Source organism: Rhincodon typus, chromosome 18 (genome assembly GCF_021869965.1).
Source record: "Rhincodon typus isolate 14 chromosome 18, sRhiTyp1.1, whole genome shotgun sequence".
Lineage (NCBI taxonomy): Eukaryota > Metazoa > Chordata > Chondrichthyes > Orectolobiformes > Rhincodontidae > Rhincodon > Rhincodon typus.
The window spans coordinates 14,010,751-14,034,758 of record NC_063349.1 but is presented as its reverse complement, the minus strand read 5'-3'; the positions used below and the strand labels follow the sequence as shown (position 1 = coordinate 14,034,758).

The 24,008-nt window shown below is 39.6% G+C and overlaps 1 protein-coding gene across 1 annotated transcript in view; it reads right to left on the bottom strand.

Moving 5' to 3' along the window:
* The window catches only part of cadps2 (Ca++-dependent secretion activator 2), a 602,458-nt gene that overhangs the window by 368,500 nt on the left and 209,950 nt on the right, over positions 1-24,008 (bottom strand). The window contains exon 3 of the mRNA XM_048607831.1: positions 15,722-16,054. Coding sequence (XP_048463788.1) covers positions 15,722-16,054 — 333 coding nt within the window. The remainder of the gene's footprint in view (positions 1-15,721; positions 16,055-24,008) is intronic.

Sequence of the window (24,008 nt, the reverse complement as noted above, 5' to 3'; positions counted from 1 at the left end):
ACCTCTCTATATACCTTGGTTCTCCTCTCTCAAATTTCATTGGTTAAGGAAATACACTGTTTTGTAGAATGGTTAACCAAGGTCCTGGATGCTGTTGTGCTATTAATAATTCACAATTCCAGTAACATTTTTGGCAAAACTTTAAACACAATCACATAGGAACAACGCTACAAGGCTTGTTTGAAATGATCAACTCCAGTAAAATTTGACTTGTACTGTAACTGTGAGCCTGTATATTTTATATTCAGTGCAAAAGTTTGCAAAAAAAAACAGCAAGACAAGAATTGGGGAAAGCAAATGTGAAGCTACACCACTAAGTTACAGATTCATCTATAAATGCGACAAGAACTGATTGGATAAACAATATCCATCATCAGAAAAATAAGTATTTTCTGATCACACACGTTTCCCACAAAACAGATGTTTTCTCAGGGTGGCTACCTGTCCAGCATTTAAATCGGGGATTGCAGAGACAGCAATGCATGTGAAGCAAGACAAGATTATATTCAGTGTTATTCACCAATACATTATGCATTTTGTCTCATCTCTGTCTGGTGTTGATCAGGAAACAACACCCTTCAAGAAAAATCTTCCTTTGAGTCATAAAAGATTGGTATCTCAAAAGGACCATTTTTCTGAATGCTGCACCTATTAAAAAAGTGTTTCAGTGCAAGACAACCAAAAAGATATCTCATATTCTGTTGCTGCATCAATGCTGAAAACAACAAAACAAAAGCACTCCCTAAAGCAACTTTGCAAACAATCCATTGATCAAGCACTTTGGGAAAATAGTACGATGAATTCAAACTAATTTGAATTTGCAATCCCAAACACTGATGTATCCTTGCCTTAAAAGGAAGCATTATTCACTGCCTTTTTGAAGAGACAATCAATGTCAACAGTAAGAGCACAAGGACTGAAAATAGCCTTGTGGTGTGAAGAGGGTCAGGGACCTCATTATTAATCACACAATGGTCATAAAGGTCTTGCTTGAAAGTCTTAGAGAAACAGGTATTTCATTTCCTTAGCTGACAACCTGACTACCATCCCCAGCTGTGAAAGAAAAATCATCATCTTCTATTTCCCCTTTAACATTGCAAGGATTGTGACAGAAAACACATTTTAGATATATTCAACAACAACTGCATTCATATAATACATTACCCTGGTCAAATATTTGCTAAAAGGAAACATGAGTTACATATTGTTTCCAGCCTCCAGGGGAAATGAAGCTTGGTAGGCACATTGCAGTGGGGATAGACACCAATGTCATTTTCAGTGCTTAAAATGTCAAACCGCTATTTGAAGTAGTGCAGACAGTTGTGATTGTGATGACTATAAAATATTAATGCCGTTTCTTCAAAATGATGCCCTTCTACGAAGCAACGCCGTCATTATTCTGTCTGTAGTAATGCTACAAAACACGGATTATTGATAAATTGCTGAAATGATCTGTTAGAATCAGTAATAATAGGTTTGAATTTAATTAAGGGATTGTCATTTTCTTTTTACGACTAAACCCTTGTTTAAACTTTTGATGCATAGAATACTAATCATTCTTCCTTTTTATTAGTATTTGCACCCACTGTTCTCCTCACCCATTCCCCCTGTCTCCTGCGCAGAAGATCAGGCATTGTGCATTTTTAAGCAGGTCACAATCGTGCTTCAATGCTGAATTACAATGACATTTTTATTAAAGCCAATTTTTATTAGAGCTAAATTTCAACTTTGGAGGAATGGATAATAAGGCAAATATTAATATTATTGCAGTGAGGAAAATCAGTATTGCAAAGACATACTAGTCTGCATGGTTGATTACATTTTAGATCTGCGTATTTGACCTCTCACACACTGGCACCAGTTCTGAATACTCTTTTGTATTTAGTGTTATTAGTGGCCCAGGACATCGCACTCTTGCCTGTAATAATGTGTCTTGGGTTCAATTCTCCACTCCGGAGACACGAACATATAATCTACACTGAAGCTTCACTGCAGTACCAATGGAGAGCTGCACTGTATGCTATCATTTGGATGAGATGTTAAACCGAGGGCTGTTCTCCTCTCTCAAGTAAGCCAAAAAGATCCCATGAGTCACATTTGTAACCCCGGCCAATACTTTTTCCTCAATTATTGTTATCAGAAATTGATGTCTCTGGGATGGAACGCACAAATTGGCTTCCACATTTTCTACATTGTTGGCTATAAAAAGTGTTGCTGCAAAGTGCTTTGAAACATCTTGTAATTGTTAAAGGCTCTATATAAATTCAAGATTTGGATGGGGAACAGGTAGTGATAGTGATTCTACTTAATGGTCATATGTGGAGGTGCTGGTGTTGGACTGGGTTGGACAAGGTCAAAAATCATACAATACCAGGTTATAATCCAACAGATTTATTTGAAAACACTAGCTTTTGAAATTGCTCCTTCATCAGGTGTAGTGAGACAGGCATCAAGACACAGAATTTATAAGTAAAAGATCAAAAGATCATACAACTGATGTGAATGTATTGAACAAATTTAAAATGGCTGGCTGACTCCCTCCTGTTAAATCTTTAATCAGTTAAAAAGGAGATGCAGGTTTCGATTGATTAAAATGCAAATCTCAGAATTTCTTTCAAGTCACTGCCCCAACATAACTAAAGCTTTTATTAGTGCATATAACAGGTGACATCTCAGGTCAGATAATGTATTTTATCTATCTTGTGTTTTAACCTGGAATCAGACTGGTTTTATTTCCAAAGCAGGAATTTATAGAATGTGGACACTGCATAAATCTGGCTTCAGCAAGTACATTCCCAAAGGAAATAACCAAGTGGTACCAGGCCTTTATTTTGAATTGCTCGGATGACCTACTTATAAATGGCTTTTTGTTGCCTGTTTTGCAGAAGTTTTTTTTATGTCTCTCTGGATCAAAAGAAAGTGTGAATTTAGCCAGTCATAAGGTCAGACAAGTGACCTTCCTGAGACTTGCTTGCCATGTGGTTCATCAACAGCTCTTAAGAATGCATACAATACAGACAAGTATGATTCTACAAATATATGTAAGTCAAAAGTGCAGGTGAAACAGTGTTCTGGACTCATTCAGTCTCCTGTTTTTTCTGTTATTCTGTTAATGATCACACCCTCCTTTTTTGACCTTCCTTTGATGAGACATTACAATGCTAAAAATTAGACATTAATCCCTATTTCACCAACTTTTTAGCCTCGCAAAAACCAACATGCAATGGCATTATACCGGCCCTACCTTTGTGAGATCCCTTTTTGAAATGCTAGAGATATTGCTAGCAGTAAACCAGAAACTAGATTATACACAAGTTACTTTTTGTCAACACATTAACACGTAAATTTAGCAATCTCCCACCCATCCCTGCTCTACTGCAGTAGGTCTGCAAGTTTATTTCCCTTGAATACCCATCCAATTTCCTTCTGAACTTAGTGTAATCTCTGCTTCAACTGCACTCTCAGATAGTGGATTCTAGCTTATTCTTATTGCTGCATTAAACAAAGATTTTTCTCACATCCCTCCTACATTTCACCTAAAACCTTAAATCTGTGACTGCTAGCCTTTATACCATTAAATAATGAGAACAGCTTTTCTTGGTTCACTTTCCAAACTTATTTGGTATATCTCTACCCCTTAAGCTCCTCTGCTTCAAAGAGAATGATCCAGTTTCTCCAACTTAACCTTGTAGCCCAAATCCCTGCCTCCTGCAATCATTCTGGTAAATCTCCTCTGCATCCTTACATCCTTCCTAAACTGTCAAGGAGTAAATGCCACACTCCAGTTGTGGTCTAGTCAGAATTTTAAAATGTTCACAATCGTTTGGTTTGCTGCTTTTGGATTCAATAGTTCTGTTTATGGAGCCCAAGATCTCACATGCTTTGCTAATGACCCCCTCAAAATATTCTCTCATTCACGGATCTGCATTAATGGTCCAACTGTCCATCTGGCGGAAATGACTATTACGAGGGGGCATAATTTTAAGGTGATTGGAGGAAGGTATAGGGGAGATGTCAGAGGTAGGTTCTTTACACAGAGAGTGGTGGGTGTGTGGAATGCGCTGCCGGCAGTGGTAGTGGAGTCAGATACTTTAGGGACTTTTAAGCGACTCTTGGATAGGCACATGGAGAATCGTAAAACGTAGGGTATGCAGGGTAGATTGATCTTAGTAGGATAATAGGACGGCACAACATTGTGGGCCAAAGGGCCTGTACTGTGCTGTACTGTTCTATGTTCTATGTTCTGTCACTGCACACTGACTGGATTATTACAGTATATTACCTTTTCCCGTTCCTCCTGCCAAAATGTATTGTCTCATGGTTCTCTGTATTAAATTCCACCTACTACTTGTCCACCTATCCTGCTAAACTACCCAAATCCTGTTGCAAGCAAATTCATATCATCTACATTGTTTACCATTCCTCCAATTTTGGTATAATTGGCAAGATTTGAAATATTATTCTGTATTCAAATATCCAGGCCATTAATATATTTCAAGAAAACCTCAAGCCATAAAGTTGTAGAAAAACACAGTCCACAATCTGCCAGTCTGAAAAAGAATCATTTCCCACCAATTGTTATTTTTCACCTTCAAGCTAATTACTTATCCAAGTTGACACTGACTCTCCGATTCGATGAGCCTCAATTTTCTTAGACAGCTTTTTTTATGCAGCACTTTGTCTTTCTTAAGATCCATATCGACAAAATCTCTTGCATTTCCTTCATCTATCCTCTATTACTTCATCAATAAAATTCATTTAGGTTAGTCAAGCATGATGTAGCTTTTACAAATTCATACTGCTTCTCCTTAATTAACTTAAATCTCTCCAAGCACCGAGAATTTTCTTTCCTCCAATTATTGTTTTATGGTGAGAATGGGGGTGTTGCTGTGGGGATGTCTACAGGCAACATGGCGTCCCTCTATGGGCCAAAACGTGACCAAAAGGAGGAAACTGGGTTTACCTTATCATCCCCCTGCAGGTGATGGGTCCTCCCAACAGGAAGAAAATGCTTTTGCAGCTGAGAAGAAGCCTTATTTGGACACTTAAGAGAATTGGTTGCCAGGTAGGTGCATAATCTGGCACCTTTCATGCTACAGTTAAACAGTCACAGCAGCTGAAGGACGTCCGGCACACCATTCAAGACCTTCAGACCACCCGAGCCTCCCCAGACCATTTTCCATATATTCCCAACATGTCTTAAACATGTATGATTTTCTTGCTGATTTGTTCATCTATTGCTCTACTTAGAGGTCTGGAGAATTCCTCAAGTCATCGTTACAATCAGTTTAAGAGGCGCCCACACACAAAATCACACCAATAGTTCAGTCTCATTGCAAGAGCTCTTAATTGACTTAATTTGACTTTTGTTCCTGAGATACACCATAACACAAAAAAGATTCACCAGTTAGATCAATGCATAGCATCTTACGGATGCAAGATCAATTAGTACAAATACAAGATGTCATGGCAAGTAAGTGGGCAATGGAGAGTCTCACAAGCAAAATGTGTAAAGTATTCATCATCAAATTTGAGCAACAACTCCATTCTACTTAAAATTGAGGGCAGGTTTTCAGAAATCCAGGCCGTTCCTATCCTGAACAGCAGAAACGTTTAGAACATAGAACAGTACAGCACAGTTGTGCCGAACTTCTACCCTTCCAGGAGGCAAACTTGCAGCTGACTAAAACAGTTTGCTGGAGCTTCCAGCACTAAGGTAGCTGAATGGATGCCAACAGGTTTTTTCTGCTGGAATTAGGACCCCAAGGCATAAGTCTGGAGCTGCCACAGAGGCTGGCGGTTCCTGCTTGGCAGTGCCATGCTGGGGACCATGGTTGCTGCTGGGGCACTTACCCCCACCCTGGACCTCAGACTTCTAGAGGTGGAATCCATTTGACAAAATGCACAGAATAAACTAACCTTAAATCCACATTATCTAACTGACATAGTAATTTACTATTTCAAGCAACTAAAAACTACAGAAGGCGGTAAAGCGCTACACTTGAAAAATAATATTTGCATTCAGATGTAAAAAGTGTCATGTGATCCATTTCCAAACTTTCAGCTTAAAAAAAAGATTCAACATAAAGCATGCTACCTGCTGTTAAGATGGTATTAACTAGAATGTAGTCACATTGCCAATTATTGAGTCCAAAGTATCAAAGCTTACAGGTAGGTTCTTGACTTGCTTCTTCTAGTTCTAAACGCAACAGTATTTATAGTTCAGTTTATCTGACATTCAGTGGCTTTGTGCAAGTCCCTTAGAAATACTGTCAGTGCTGACTGAGGCAGCTTTTCATCCATTAAAGATGATCAGCAGCAATAGATTGAAATAGTGACACTGCTCATTAGCAGAGGTAATTAAATTCTGACTACAAGCAGTGTGTCTAATTTTACTTCAGACTTTAATCTGAAATCAAGGCACAGCAGCCAAGCAACTTTGAAGTTAGTCACCCTTTAAGATTTTATGTTCCTAATAAAAAAGGAAATCAAGTAAAACAGAAAGGGATAGAAAGAAGAAAGAAATTGCATTCAACAGGCACTTTTCATCTCTCTTGGAATGGTCCAAAGCACTGCATAGCCAATAAATTACATTCATATCATAATTCCCAATGCGGTGGCTAATTTACACACAGATATAAATGAAATGAGCAGCTGTTTTACTGGTACTTACTGAGGAACAAATATTAGCCAGAACTCTCTTGCAATCTTTAAATAATTGAGCTATAGGATGGTTATTGCCCAGCAGGAAGCCTACGCTGGCACTGCACAAAGACGACACAACTAATTCTACTCTCCTACCTTTCCCAGTTTGCTTCTCAATTTTTTACTTCAATAAACTATCCAATTCCCTTCTGAAAGTCAAAACTGAATGCGCGCTCACCATACTCTCTTGTAGTGCACTCCACATCCTAACGACTCACTGCATAAAGAGCTGTCATTTCATAAAAACCAAAAGAACTGCGGTTGCTGTAAATTAGAAACAAAAATAGAAATTACCGGAAAAGCTCAGCAGGCCTCTCAGCATCTATGGAGCGAAATCAGAGTTAATGTTTTGGGTCAAGTAACCTTTCCTCAGAACTTCCTCATTTCACATTGCCTTGGGTTCTTCTGCTATTCACTTTAAATCAGTGTCCTCTGGTTGTTGGGTCTTTCCATCAATCAGAACATTTTCCCCCATCTACTCTGTCTTGACCCCTTAATTGGACACCTCTCAAATCTCATCTCAGAACTTCTCCTTTCCCCAGCTTTTCCAGTCATTCACAGCATGAAGGCCCTCATGCGTGGAACAATTCTAGCAAACCATTTCTGCATCTTCCTGAAAGTGCACACAAAAACTTGATTTAGTACCTCACTCAAAAGATGGCCTCGTTCACTCAGTACCACACTGTGTTAAATTCAATTTGTGTGAAGATGTCTGGAGAGGAGCTGAAATGCAATACCTTTTGCATCAGGGACCAGGTGTTACCATTGATCTAAAACGTGTCAACTTTTTTGGAAGGACGCCTGCTATACCCTCAGTATTTAATTCCTTACTAACACCAACAGGGATAGTTGAATATGCATTTTAACACATCAAAACAACCCAATGGAATTGTAACTCAGCAGCATAAACATAGAAACATTCGAAATAGGAGGAGGAGGAAGCCATTTGCCCTTCGAGTCTGCTCTGCCATCAATATGATCATGGCTGATCATCCAACTCTGTTCCCTGTTCCTGCTTTCTCCCACTCTCCTTTGATCTCTTTCGCCCTAAAAAAGACCTACATCTTTCTTGAAAGGCTTCACTGTTTTCGCCTTGACAGTTTCCTGTGGCAGGCTCAGCACTCTCTGATTGACGATATTCCTCTTCATCTCTGTCCTAAACGGCCTAACCCTTTTCCTTAGACTGTGACCCTTAGTTCTGGACTCCCTGGTCATTGAGAACATCCTTCCTGCAATTACCCTGCCTAATCTTGTTCAATTTTTTTTCTCTAATAGGTTTCTATAAGATCCCCCTCATTCTTCTAAACATTAGTGAGCATAGAATCATTGAATCCCCACAATACAGCACGAGGCCATTTGGCTCATCGAATCTGCAGCAATTCTCTGAAGAGCATCCCACTCCATCACCATAATCCCGTACGGGGTTTTTACTATGCTAACCCACCTAGCCTACATATCACTGGACACCACAGGACAATTTAGCTTGGCCAATCCTTTTGCACACTTTTGGATTGAGGGAGGAAACTGGAGCGCCCAGCAGAAATCCATGCAGACACAGGGAAAACATGCAAACTCCACACAGACAATCGCCCAAGGCTGGAATCGAACCCATGTCCCCAGTGCTGTAAGGGAGGAGTGCTAACCACTGAGCCACCCTGCCACTCCAGTCCTAACCAATCTAGCCTCTCTCCAGATGTCAGTCCTGCCACCCCAGGTATCAGGCTGGTAAATCTTCTTTGTGCTCCCTGAATAGCCAGAACATCTTTCCTCAGATAAAAAGAGCAAAACTGCACAAAATACTCCAAGTGTAGTCTTATCAATGCCCTCTCTGTTTGCAACAAGACACCTCTGCTCCCATAGTCAAATCCTCTTACTATGAAGCCCAGCATAATATTTGCCTTTTTCACTGCCATGCTGCACCTGCATGCTTAGTTCAGAAACTGGCCTCAGAGAACACCCAGGTCTTTCTGCACCTCCTCTTTTTCCAATCGCCAATCAGATAATAATCTGCCCTCCCGTTTTTGCTACCAAAGTGGATAACCTCACATCTATCCATGTACGGTATCTGCCATGTCTTTGCCCACTTATTTAATTTGTTCAAATCACACTGAACTTTCTCTGCAGGTTTACCTTCCCACCAAGCTTTGTGCCATCTGCAAACTCGTAGGTAGGACATACAGTTTCCTCATCAAAATCCTTCATTCTGGACAGCTGGGGTCCAAGAACTGATCCCGGTGGTGATCCACTAATCGCTGCCAGCCATCTGAAAAAGACCCATTTATTGCTACTCTTTGTTTCCTGTCTGCCAATCAGTTCTCAATCCATTTCAGCACACAACCACTGTTCCATGCATTTTAACTTTGCACGTTAATCTTTCTAATGGTACCTTATTGAAAACCTTCTGAAAATCCAAGTAAGCACATCCATTGGCTCCCCCTCATCTACTCTACCAGTTACATTCTCAAAAGGTTTCAGCAGATTTGTCATTCCCTTCATAAATCCATGTTAACTCTGTCTGATCTTGACAGTTAATTCCAGTGCTCTACTAATATATCTTTCATAAAGGCCCATAGCATGTCTTCCCCACTGTTGATGTCAAGTTAACAAGTCTATAATTCACAGTTTTCTCTCTGCGTAACTTCTTGAATAGTGGGGTTACATTAGCTACCCTCCAATCTATAGCAACTATTCTAGAGTCTATAGACTTTTGGAAGATGACCACTAGTGCGACTGCTGCTTCTAGGGCCACTTCTTTAAGTTTTTCAGGAGCTAAGGAAGGTAGTTTTCTGAAGAAACAATTCACCTCTTCTACATGCTACTTATAATCAAATCCTTCACCAACAATGCCTCACTTCTAGTTAACGTTTTCTGATCCCAAAAGATAATGAAGCAATCAAGGCAGAACGAGTATTTCACACCGATACCATTTCACTTTGATCACCTGTCACCACAAGAGACGCCATCAATCCAACTTGCCTCAGCAGCAGAGGAAGGTCGAAGAGTAGTTCCTAGTGACTTCCTTATCCTGAAATGTTGCTTTCAAAGGGACAGTAATATTCTGGAGACCAAGAAAGCTAAACTGACTTTGCTGCTGCTAGCTGTAGGCATCATTGATTCCACATTGATCCAAGGTCCAACCCATCAGTTCAGTCCAGCAGTTCAACTTTCAGAACACTGACCCTGTACAGTCTTCCATGAGCCCCCACCCCATGCCCCCATCCTCCTCCTTACCAAGATTGGGAATCTTGACCGATGGAATTTGGCTTCTGTGTGTCCCTGTTTTATCATCTCAAGAGTCAACTCCTCTAACACCCTCCTCATTGACCTCCTGAGCTTTCCCCCCATAAACTCCAATTCACCTAAAATGCTTATATTTGCACATTACGCAATGTCCAATCCCACCAACATCGCCCTTGTCTCTATTGTTTTATACTCTTTGCCTCTTAGTAAATCAAATTTAAAATCATCAACAATAAAACTCTTTACAGCTTGATCAACTCCTCATTACTTCAATCTATATTTTCAAAACCTCTACTCTTCTATTTCTGATCAACTTGTGTGTTCCTCATTCTCTGTTCTCAGAAGAATGGCAAAAGTCCTCTTCCTAAACTTCTCCATATTCCCTGTACTCAATCTACCTTGAAAGTGCTCCTTAAAATCTTATTTTCCATGACTGTGCCTTAGTTCAACTCTCCCTTCTAATATTCATGTGGACCTGACCCCAAACTGTGAAGCATGCTACTAATTTCTATTACTCAAATGCAAGTTATTCCCATCCAAACCTCTTCACTGAAAACTACTGAATTCTCAACATAGTGACTGGATGCTAATCCACTGCCAAGTGAGGTAATTCCACAACATAGGTGGCAAATTATTTCTCTTCTGGCTTGATATTAAAAATGCCTGTGTGGATCACTTCAACTGGGATCCTCATTTACAAATAAGATTTCCAAGATGAAAGTTAATTGAGATAAATTAACCTGTTTGCCTGTAGATGACAGAACAGAAACTATTTTAATTATGAGACAATGAGCTGCAAACAATAAATTCATGCAGAAAGGCAAGAATAGCTGAAGTAAGTGCTCATTCATTAAGGCATTTTTTTATAGATTCCTCACAGTGTGGAAACAGGCCATTCGGCCCAAAAGGTCCACACCAACTCACCAAAGAGCATCCCACCCAGACCCACCAACCTCCCCCACATTCCCCATGGCTAATGCACCTAACATACAATAAAAGATGGCTGTAGAGATCCGTAAATGGCTGAGCAAAATCATTATTAGCAACCATTGTCCGAGTGAGGTTAGGGAATTGTTAAGATTGGTGAGCTCAATTTCAAATTCAAAAAGTTGTAATGTGTATTAAATAGTATTCCTTGTACGATGAGGAACAGTCCTCACATTTGCTTCAAGTAGCATTGAAATAGTATCGTAGGCCATGGTCAGAGTGAGAGTAGAATTGAGAATATAAATAGGGACAGGATTTTGAGGTCATGCTTGTGAGGGTAATGGAAGAGTGGATCAGAATGGAACAGGAGACAGTCCCTCAGGAGTGCTGAAAAGGGTTAAAAGTGATGAATTGGATAATGGCTTTATACTAAAGCTATTAAAAATGAAGTGTGTTCCATTGAATGTGAAAGCTATGAGGTTGAAAACTAGGACAGGGAATTCTTTATCTAATTGATGCAAAGGGTGAGAGCAAAAAATTGAATGGACCATGTCAGGTTTCTAGCATTAGTTAGATAGCTCATCAGTAAAGTTGCTACTTAATGTTCAATGAATAATACTTTGACAGAGAATGCAAGAGAAGAAAGTCAAAAGCAATAACTTGAAAAATATATTCCTCAAGCAATTATTGAAATTACACTGCAGAAGGAAACCATTTGTCCTTTTCAATCAATGGAATATAAATTGCTATCTATTCTAATCCCACTCTTACTGTTGAAATAATCTAATTTGTTTTAAGAAATGCTATTGTCTCTGCAATTGTTGTCACTTGAAACAAATAACACTGCATGTTTTAGTGATATTTTTTGAAGCTGTAACATTGAATTATGTCTCTGGTTAGTGATTTACCAGCCAGGAAAAAATAAACTTTACCTATCCACCGCGTGAAAATCTTTCATCCCCTCAAACACAATATAATCCTTTCAATCTTCTCTTTAGAAGTTTGGATCTTCTCTATCACATCATTGCATCCCAAAGCAGTCACTAATGTTATGTATGTAAACATGAGTCAATATTCACAAAACAAGATTCCATATAGTTTCATGAGATGATGTATAAGGAATTAATCTGACTTTTTGTTAGTTCACCTTGATGAAATTAATCAGGATAAGGGAAAAGTCGATGCATTTTCCTAAATGCTGTTATAGGATTTTAAACCTCGAGTGTGACATCTCAAAATAAAGATGACATGACTGGTACCAACGCACTCTACCAGTATTATGTTGATGTGAATTTCACTGCACCTTACTTACGGTTCCTATGGTGAATATTTCTTTTAGAGGTACAGGGAAAGTTAAGGAAAGAGCAAGGGACTGAAAAAGGGCAGGCTGAAATTCAATGAGGAAATTTTTAAAAAGCTAACAATTCGGAAATTCACACATTCAGGGTATAAAGCAGACAAAAGGTAAGGAAACGTGATAATTCAGGAGTTGAGAATTATAATTAATATCAAATGGATTGTAAATTATGGTCTGGGGCTACATTAATTTCCAAGGTGCACTCATCAATATTGCTGGGATGCAAATGTATCCAAGGAACATAACTGATACTTTGGAATCATAGAATGGTTACAGCACAGGGAGGTGGCCATCTGGCCCTCCATATCTATGTTGGCCATCTGAAGAAGCAACTGATTTAGTGCCACTCTCCTGCCTGTCTCATCACTCCAAAGACCAGCAAATGTTTCCTTCTGGATAGTGATCCAATTCCTTTTTGAATTCCTCAATTGAACCTACATCCATCACAGTCTCAGAAGTATATTTCAAATCTTAACTACTCACTGCCTGAAAAGCTTTTCTCTCATTTCACCATTTCTTCTTTCACCAATTACCAGAAACCTTTGTCCTCTGATTTTTGATCTTTCCATTGGGATTAGTTTACTCCATGTAGTCTTTCCAGGTTGCTCATGATTGTCAGTAACTCAATCATATTCTCTCAACTCTTTCTTGTCCAAGGAGAACAAACTCAAGTTCACCAATCTTTTGACACGACTGATGTTTGTTGTCCCTGGAACTATTCTTGTAAAACCGTCACTAATACCTTCACATCCTTCATATAGTGTGACATTCAGAACTGGGCACTATACACCAGGTGACAACAAACTATTGTTTTATATAGATTTAACAGAACTTTGTTGCTTTTGCTTCCATGCCATTATTGATAAAATCCAAGATGCCATATTCTCTCAAATTAACGTCCTCTTTCAATGATTTGTACATGAGTTGGTATCTCTGCTCCTGCACTCCTTTTAGAATTGTACTCTTTAGTTTATATTCTCTCACGCATTCCTCTTACCAAAATGACTTACTTCACACTTGTCTGCATTAAATTTCATCGGCCATTTGTCTGTTCATTCTATCACTCAGTCTTTTCTCTTTATTCATTCCTGGAATGCAGGCTTTGCTGGCTGGGTCAGCAATTATTGCCCATTTCAATTGGTGGTGAGAGGTGGTGCTGAGCTGCCTTTTTGAATCACAGCAGTCCGTATGTTGTAGGAAGATCCACAGTGCCATTGAGAGGAGGCATTCCAGGATTGTGACCCAGCAGCACTGAAGGAATGACAATATATTTCCAAGTCAGGATAGCGTATGGTTTAGTGGGGAATTGGCAGATGATGGTGTTCCAATACACCAGCTGCCATTCTCTTTCGAGATGACAGTGATTGTTGGTTGTCTCCTCGGGCTGTCCGAGGAGCCACGGCGCATTTTTGCAGCATGTTTTGGAGTTGGTGCATACTGCTGCTATTAAGCATCGTGATGAAGACAGTGAATGGTTGTGGATGTGGTTCCTATCAAGCAGGCAGTCTTGAATGGTGTCAAACTTCTTGAGTATTGTTGGAGCTAAACTCATCCAGAGAAGTGGAGTGTGTTCCATCACACTCCTGACTTGTAACTTGTAAACAGTGGACAAGCTCTAGGGACTTCAGAAATGGATTATTCATCACAAGATTCCTAGATCTGACCTGCTCTTTTCGCTACTGTATTTATGTGACAAGTCCAGGTCAGTTTCTTACAATGACAACCTCCAGGAAGCTGACAGTGGCAGTTTCAGTGATGGTTATGCCATTGAATGTCAAGAGGTGATGGTTAGATTCTCTCGTTGGAGACGGTCATTGCCTGGCACTGTGCTGCATCAATGTTATTTGCCACTTGACAGCCCAAACATGTATATTGTCCAGGCTTTGCTACTGTTGAACATGGACTGCATCAGTATCTGAGGAGTCACAAAAGCTGCTGAATATTGTGCAATCAAAGGTGAACATTCCCATTTCTGACCTTATGATGGAGGGGAGGGGATTGATGATGCATTTCCTGCACATATGGCTATCCTTAAGGGAGCCTTAAGACATCAACTTCAAGTATTTCACTGAATGAGTCAAACATTCATCATTATACAGACTGCTGGTGATGAATCTATACATCTGATTTCCGCTAGTTGTCTCACTAAACTGACAAACAGCTGGTCTTTTCTGGCTGGAACCAGAAGTAGCATCACTCCACTCCGAAGGATCCAGATAAAACAAATTCAAGAAACTCAAATCGAGAGTCCAAATGATGGGAACTACAGAACAGCGAAAGAACTGCTCATAATTTGATGCTGTATTAGTGCCCGTAATCCAAAGGACGATAACAATGCCAGTTCCGGGATTGATTTACACTTGGCAGAGTTAAAAATGTTCACATGATACAAAAGTGCACCACTTCAAATCATGCAGTTCAATCTCCTGTCAACCAGAACAAATTGTTATGAGATTCAATGCTGGCAACAAAATCACTTTGGAATAAACAAATAATGCAGACTTCCAGGGCATTATGACCTGACCCATCGCCAAAGCTGGAGTTCTGAGATTTAAAGTCATTTTATTACACGCTTATCTCACCTCCCAGAAATGGCAGGGTAGTATGTCATTACTGGACTTTGGAATCTCCAGATTGCAAGAAAATAAAATCCAAAGCATTATTTTAAAGGCAACTGCTGGCCAGAATATATTGTTGTCCTTGCCGTCATCACAGTCTCACAATATGCTCCCATCCACCTCTAAAAAGCGCAACAGCAACTCACGTTCCTGTTAAATCAGAGGCAAATTCATACTCAAGGGGTTCCTTTACTGAGTTCTAATACAACTGATGTGCTGGTCTCTGCACTCCCTGTCTTGCACAGCCCAACCTCGGAGAGATTCAACTCTGGCAGCAGGCAGATTCGTTGCAGCACAGGCTGAAGTGTTGCTCCCTTTTGAAGTCCTTTTCATTGAGTGAGATTATAAACTAAGGTGCTCTCTGTCTGGTCAGGTGCGCATAAAAGATCATATTGCACAATATCAGAGAAGAGCCGAATGCCTCTACAAGTGCCCTAGTCAATGCTTAGCCCTGAAGTAACATCACTGAAGTACTTTACCTAGTCATTTTTCCCATTTTTTTTGTGAGACCTAGCTGTGGAGAAGCAGATAGCTGCATAACAATAGTGACCATGCTTCGAAAGTACTTTATTAACTGCAAGACATTCCAGCGTGGCACGAGATCACAAAAGATGTTTAAAAATAATAATCCTATTACGAACAATTTGTTTACTTTCACCATACCTGGAAGAAAGTAATATTAGACAATCAGATTGCAGTGACGTGAACCTTAACTTTAATGAACTGTAATACCCTTTATGTGCATTGTAAAGGAGTAACAACATCAATCTAACAGAAATTATATAAAGATGTAAAACTGGGCTACATTATTTTTAGATGAAGTTACTACCACGCTTTTTAAGGTCAATAATGAAAACCTCGTTCAGCAGCTTACCTGGCAGGCATTATAAAGCAATTGATGCTCAATTTTCTTAATCCCAAGGATCTGCTGGAACATTTCATACAGTTGCTCCTTGCTAAGAATGAGCTCCGACACTGCACTCATAGCCATCCGAGCAGGCTTACTGCGCAGATCTTCCTCTCCTCTGTAAATAGCATCAAACTTGGCCATCCAGGAACTGAGCACCGTCTCCTTGCTAAGGCCATCGATCTCTGGCAAACTGCGCACTCGCTTTTCAATGTTCTTTTTAAAGACATCTCGAAAGTCATTTGCAGAGCACCCTCCGCTGTGAACCATCCTGGCCACGCGATCACTTTTCAGAAAACTCTGGAATGGAAAGAAAAGGAAATTATCAAATTTGAGCAGTACAAAACTTAGCAGAAAAAGGACATACAACAGCAGAAAATGTTGGTAATGCAGAGCTGCTCCATTGTCATTTGTAAAGAGAAATAAAACAGGTTAAAAATCATTTGTCAGTCTAAAAACAGTTCCTTAAAACTATACAAAACTCAAAAACTGAGTAAATGCTTTAAGATTCCAACTGTAAAAATTGTTAATGGATTGAATAGTCCACAGAACTTTTTAAGAAAAGTAGAAAACATATATAAAATGATACATAAAATCATCTTAGCAAAGCTATTCAAAGAACAGTTCAAGGCCCACCATGGCAGATGGCAAAATGTAAATTCAATAAAATAGAAATATGGAGTAAAATACTTGTTTAAATTATGACCACGTACTCACTGTTGCTTGTCGTACAATCCCATCTGGCTCACTAACGTCCTTTAGGGAATAAGTCTGCCATCCTTGCCCGGTCTGGTCACATGTGACTCTAGAACCCATGAAATATGGTTGTCTCTCTACTGACATCTAGGCAATTAGGAATGGGCAATAAATGCTGGCCCAGCCAATGACACACTTATCCCATAACTGAATTTAAGAAAAGCTAAGGTGTGAATAAGCTATGGGAAAGCCTGTGGAAATAAACATTTTTATCTCGATTTTGCTCGATGGCTATCCCTTTAAATCCAGTTTCAATGTACAAAAGAGCTTAAAAACCATCTACAATACATTTTAATTTTAAGCCCCAACTTGGTTTAGCACAAATATCTGAAATTGTTCAAACAAATCGAGGAAGGGTTGGGGGTAGCCAAACCACATTCAAAAACGACAAATCATTTTGCACTTTCTTCAGCTATTTATGTGATAAAGCAGATTCATAGATACCTGAAAGTCAGTTACTCAAATCAAAGTCTGCTATGGAATATACAAATAGCTTGCTGAGCTGAAGTCAATTGCAATTTCCAAGAATCATGTCACACTAACTCTGCAGCGGTGAGAAATTTATGAAGAATACACCTCTACAAAACAAATTGGAAACTCAGATGAATTTCTTATTTATAGTCATACATGCAACCCTTTATGATTGTGCTTTTGGAGGAATCAGGTAATATAATTTCTCCTGTAAATGTTATATTATAGTTATTAATTCATTTGCTCACAGAAGTTCACAGCACAGAAACAGCCATTTAGCCATACAGGGAAACTGGTAATTATGCCCCACCTCAGCCTCTTGCCATTTTATAACATTCTATCAACATATTTACAATCTTCCTCATGTGCCTGGCTTGTTTCCCCTTAAGTGCACCTATATTTTTTTGCCTCAACCACTCCACGAGGTAGGTGTCAAGTTTAAATTTACATCACATTAACAATGAAATGTGTGAGAGTTGATCCCTCCCCTTAATTCTATGGGGGTAGAAGCCAATGTAGTTGCAAAGGAATTAGCCAACTAATCAGAAAAGTTACTCCGTTCATTATTTTGGACAGATTGCCAAAAACTGGCTCATCTATAAATGATCCTGACGCTCCTCCTGAGTCAGCGTTGGCATATATTTATGGGCCTGATACTATAATTAAATCCACAATACAAATTGAAAAAAAATGCAATAGTCCATGTAAGGAAAAAGGTCCAAAACTTTTTCAAATTCCAATCTCTCTGGAAGTTATCCTTATTTTTCACCCTTTTCTGTGCCCCATATTAATTTCTTCCCTTTCAGTTCCAATTATGTCTTTAAAACACAAATTGGTTATTTCTCTTAGCCCATGTTGATGGAAATTCTAACTTTTCCACTGTTTTCCATTTCCAGGTTTGTTTTCCTTTTTGTTTGGAGACTATTTTTGGGTGGCGTGATGGCTCAGTGGTTAGCACTGCTGCCTCGTAGCACCAGAGATCTGGGTTCGATTCCACCCTCAGCGACTGTCTGTGCGTGTGGAGTTTGCACATTTTCTGTGTCTGTTTGGGCTTCCTCCAGATGCTCTGGTTTCCTCCCAGAGTCTCAAGATGTGTAGGTTAGACGGACTGGCCATGCTAAATTGCCCATAGTGTCCAGGGATGTGCAGGCTAGGTGGATTGCAAGTGTTGAAGGGAAATGAAGGGTTAGAGGGATAGGATAGGGGGTGGTGGGTCTTGATGGAGGGTCAGTGTCGACTTGATGGGCCGAATGGCCTGCTTCCACAATGTGAGGATTGTACGATTCTGGGATTGCCATTAGTGAAAATGAATGCAGTATTCAATGAAGTGAGATTAGAAACAGACTATGGAATGCATAGATTATTCAATCCTTATGTTAAAATTGATCCTCACTTAAAAAATACTGTTAATTTTGCAAGCTTGACAGTTGAATAGTAAAACTTACAACACCATGAGAGGTAGAGTTTGTTGGAGTTCAGGTGTTTTCCTTTTATACAGGCTGAGGTCTTCTATAAGATGTAAAGCTGAGGTGCTACAGCATCACCAATGTAAAGTTGAGTTACAATGCGTGGGCAAAGGAACGTAAAATGAACAAGGATGAAACACAAGGAAACACAAATGTGACAAAATATGATGACATAAGGAAGCTTTCTCAACATCAGTGGAAACAGCATGGTCGTTTTCAAAATATACCTTAATCTCCAAGTCATTAGGTGTCTAATAAAGCCACCATGGTCCTACTGGACGATAGGGCTGCTCATTCATTACAGAGAGACAACCGGTGATGATTTAACCTGGGGATCACCATGCAACAGGTGAGGGGAGAGGGAGGTCCTTAATAGTTTCCTGCCATGCTTATAATGGAAATGGAAATGTATTCACGCTGTTGGTATCACTGTGTATCGCAAACCAACCATCCAGCCAACTGAGCCATTACTTACATTTAAGAAACCCAAACGAATAGATTAAACGGAGAACTAACAATTGTAATATGCCATTATGTGAACATAATTCCATTTAAATTAATGCACTTCATGGTAATTCATTGCGTAAAATACTCAGGACATTTTGAATTCTGTGTGTCAAATAAATGCAAATATTATTAAATTCATGAAACCTACTTCCTAAAATGAAAGCCAATAAAATAAAACTTTAGTTTAGAGGATAAGAATACAAATTTGTGAAATATATTTGTAGATCAGCATCAGTTGCTTCACAATCTGTACAGACTAGGTGCAAATTAATCATAATTATATGACATTTCTACAGGGTACTGTTAGACAAAAATGGGAAGTATGGAACAATCATTCATTATTTAATGCTCCGTTGCTGTTTCTTAAGGTGTGTTCTTTTAACCCCTGTAAAGTATTCATCCATTTCAATGCATGGAGTCATGCAGAGACGGTAAAGGCCAAATGCATTCTCGCACATGGTGTCCAATTTTTAACGCAACACTGAACACTATCAGCCTGTTAAAAGGCAATTCTTTTCCCTTCAAACTGCAGACAGTATTTAACACACGAGATCATTTGTAAAGTACTGATTCCGCCACAATTCCGAGCACATATCCTTGCACTAGCATTTCATCCCAGCAGGGTCCTGCTACTCCTGGTTCCAATGGGGTAACTCAGATGTGGTATGGGCTCTGTGGTTGGCTGCTTCCTGGCACATGCGGTTTCCCTGGCAACACTTCAGCGGCAGATGCCCAGAACTGTGCCTGAGTCTGACGAGCACTATACTGTTCCAGCACATGTCACAAGTATGCGGTCCACGTATGAAATAAGATGGAGATTCTCAGATAGAAACAGATTCCGAGCAATTCTGCATTTTGAAACTAATGCTACAATTTCTCTCCAACGTGACAATTTGCCTCAGTCACGGCTCAGTCAGTAGCACTCTCACCTCCAAGGTAAGGGTTCTAGTGGTGCAGTGATAGTGTCCCTATTTCTGGGCTAAAAAATTCAGGTTCTACCTACTTTAGAGGCATGTAATAACATCTCTGAACAGGTCAATTAAAAAAAAAATCAATACTTGAAAAAAAATAAGGTTCTGGTTTCAAGGACCACTCCATGGCTGAAGCACCAAGAATCTACCCAGTCACTCCAGTATAGTACTGAAGGTGCTCTCTTTCAAGTAATGTTAAAACCAGCACTTGTCCACTGGCTCAGCTGATTGGAATTGTGTCATGTGACTTTTAACAAAGAAAAGCATCAGAGCTTCAACTTCAGTCACTGTGATCCTGCAGGAAATTCTTTATGTATCAGGAAGTCTTGTGATGTTAACTGTTTCTTTTGAACCGGAAGCACATGTGGAATTTAATGGCTCCACCCTGGGAGATTTGGGAAGTTGAATGTGGAACATCTGATCAGACAACAGGAAAAGTGTTGGAGATCCTACCACCTCACACCGATCAAATCTGAGTGGGGATTTTTGCCAGGGGCCTTCCAGAGAGCTCCTCATGCATGGATAATTGGAACCTAATTGAGGAACATAGCATCCACAAGGAAGTTGGTCGGTGGGTTCAATCACTCAAGAGACCTCACTCTGCCCTTGCATCCAACCCCCGACACCCTCAATGGAGTCACCATTTATCACGACCCTATTTTCGTCTACACTCACTTATCTCTAAGAATCCCTTAATTGATCCTTGGTGAATGCCCCAGTAGCTGGTGCCACTGCTGGCCTGTGATTAACTGCAAGCTCAAGAGCAGAATTTTCAGGCTGTTGAGGGCTTAATAGTACAGGAGGTCCATTACTGTCCAATCAAGTGCTTGGTTTGAATGTAATAGCATTTGACCTCTTGGAGAAAAGCTATGCAGAGCTCACCTGTTGGTTTCTTCAACAGATGGAAGAGACCTTCGCGCCCCGCGCCCCCCTGCGCCCCCCCACCCCGGCTAAATCCAATGTACATATCTTGGATTGGCTATGATGTATGAAATGTGTAATTAAGTGGCTAGCATATATATTCTTGCTGCCTGGAGAGGGATGTAATCATTGTTAAGATCCATTGGTAAAATTGCATGCATCAGTAACGTCGCTGAGGTGATTATAAATTCTGGACTGTTACAGTTCTAAACCCACTGAGGTAAGAGAGTTCAAAATATAAATCAGACCTGCTTTAGAAATAGAAAAATAAATATTTGCCGATTAACATTGATATCTTAAAAAAAAACAAAAGAACTGTGGATGTTGTAAATCAGGAACAAAAACAGAAGTTGCTGGAAAAGCTCAGCAGGTCTGGCAGCATCTGTGAAGAAAAAATCAGAGTTAAAGTTTCGGGTCTGGTGACCCTTCCTCAGAATGGAAGGGTTCTCAGTTCTGAGGGAAGGGTCACCGAACCCGAAGCGTTAACTCTGATTTTTTTTTCTTCGCAGATGCTACCAGACCCGCTGAGCTTTACCAGCAACTTCTGTGAACGTTGGTATCTAGTTTTTTTACAAGCTAAATACAGGGTACTACACCGGACGCAATGTGAACAGCATGTCAAAGACCACACTAGTTTGTAAAGAAGCCTGGCTGCCACAAACTTGAAAATATGGTCAATGCAACACTAAAGAGCACTGTCAGGTACTACAGAAGCTGGCTCTGCGACAGGTCACTCCACTTGCTAAAACACATCAGAATCTGATAACCTTATATAGATCTGGAAGATTGAAACATCAAATGAAAATACACTACGTCAACAAAGGAAGAGTCTTTAATCTGAAGGTCAGGTTGGAACTTGATCAGACTGACTGGACTGACAATCAAAATGATTCTTGCTCACTCATGTTGCCAGTATGCAACATTTCTTATTTATGGATTAAGGTACTTGATGTTGATAGTAGGAAAGGGGTGATCATTTATATAAAAAATATTTGCATTGTTTAAAATTCAAAAGTGTCCATGCGTAGGAATATCAACTCCAAGAATATGTAAATGATGCATCAAGTATTGTTCCAACTGAAAAATGACCTGAATATTTACTTTTCTCTCTGCTTTTATTATATATATAACACTCATTAAACTGAGTGCTTGTAGACTAAATGCAGGAATTTATTATTTGATTTGCTTCCAAATATGCCAGGCACTGTCATTCTGCTGCAGCCTAAATGTAAGCAGTTAATCTTATTTTTCTTCTAAACTGACTATTGAACCAGCAGAAAAAAAACATAATTCTTAATAATAAAGTTGGTCTGATAATTTAAACAATGAGTATTCCAGCCATAATTTATTACTCAATTAAACCTGCAGTAAACTCAATCTCTAATTGATTACTATTTTTTTTTGCACAATGGTTATTTGCCTGCTCCTTTTTCAGCCTTCAAGAACTCCCTACACCTATATTCCCTTGATGTCTGGCTCAAATGACTAAGTTTCACCACAATTTGGATGTAAGGGGTTCAACAGGAACATTTAAAAGGGAGACGATGAAACACGAGTAGGAGTATTTACTGCATTATAGGAATGGCAAGAGAGTTGAATATATTGAATAGCTCTTACAAAGAGTTGGCCTAGGTGTGCCAGGTTGAATGGTCTCCTTTTGTGGAGTATAATGTTAGAACTTTTTGGATTAAGGGAATAAATTAGATATGAATGCAAGTTATGGTAGTGAGGTAACCCTCATAAATTGATTCGACAATTTTTGATGGAGGGTTCAACTGTGAGAAGCATTTGACAATTTAGCAGAACTTCAGTTTTTACATGAATTTTAAATATTTTCCAATTATTTCCCAATGGACACATTAATATTTGCTGCTTGCTGTAAAGAGTCATCAGTGCAGATATCTTTACTGTTCAAACAGAACAGCTCCAGAATTGATTGAGAGCAAATGGTACTCAGTGGACTTTATATTAAATTATAGAGTTTGGAGTTCAAGTCCCATTTGATCCAAAGGTGTGCAAGAACAGGGCTGAACAGGTTGATTAAAAATAATTATAAAGAAGAGTTTAAAGGGAGGACTGACTCCAAGTCTGCAGTCAGAAAACCCCTTAAACAGTGATCATTAAGATTCAGTCCAATTAAAATCTAACATCAAAAAAGAGTTGGGTTCTTAAAATCAGCCCTTGTGGAACAGTGGTCCTTTCCCTATTCTGAGCCAAGATGATCTGTGTGCTCAAGTCCCACCTGATCCAGAGGTGTGTCATAACATCTCTGAACAGGTTTATTTATAATGTCCACAACTGGTCTTCCATCCAAGTCATTTATACTTTCTTTCGTAAAAAAAAAGAGTTGGGTTCTTGTGCTGCACTGGTAGCATTCCTACTTCTGCTCCAGAAGGCCTTGGGGCAGGTAAATTTGAAGAATTTTGCATATTTCTCTTTAAAATCATTAACTTTTGTGACCTCTATGGGAATAGTGGGACTTGAATTCCAGCTCATGACCCCAGTGAGTCATGACAAAAACAAACATCACAGTCTATAAGAGACAACAAGGTGCAGAGCTGGATGAACACAGCAGGCCATTTTCTGATGAAGGGTCTAGGCCCGAAACGTCAGCCTTCCTGTTCTAGGCCCGAAACGTCAGCCTTCCTGTTCCTCTGATGCTGCTTGGCCTGCTGTGTTCATCCAGCTCTGCACCTTGTTGTCTCGGATTCTCCAGCATCTGCAGTTCCTACTATCTCTGATCACAGTCTATAAACTGTCTTGTAGTCCTGCTCCTGAGGTTGTACAAATTCAATAGTTTACACACAAAGGCAGATCATGATGGAGTCTCTGATCTGTCTCCAATGACGCTATGTTTCCAGGGAAGTCATTGAACCAACTTACTTCCCAATGTCTACCCAGAAATCCTCACCCTTCCACTGAGCAAATATTGGGGCCCACAGTCCTGATGTTTAAAATACTAGAAATACATACAATGGATGAATGAAAATGTTTGTTTATAAATGTTCCTACACACTATACAAAACAAAACTTTATTTTTATCATTTATTTGACAACTGTTTAAATTGTCCTGGATTGAATACAAAAATGACCAACATCTGAAACTCGGTGCTGTGTGGCAGTGCTACTTGAACTCAATCCATCAGCTGCTGCCTGTTAATA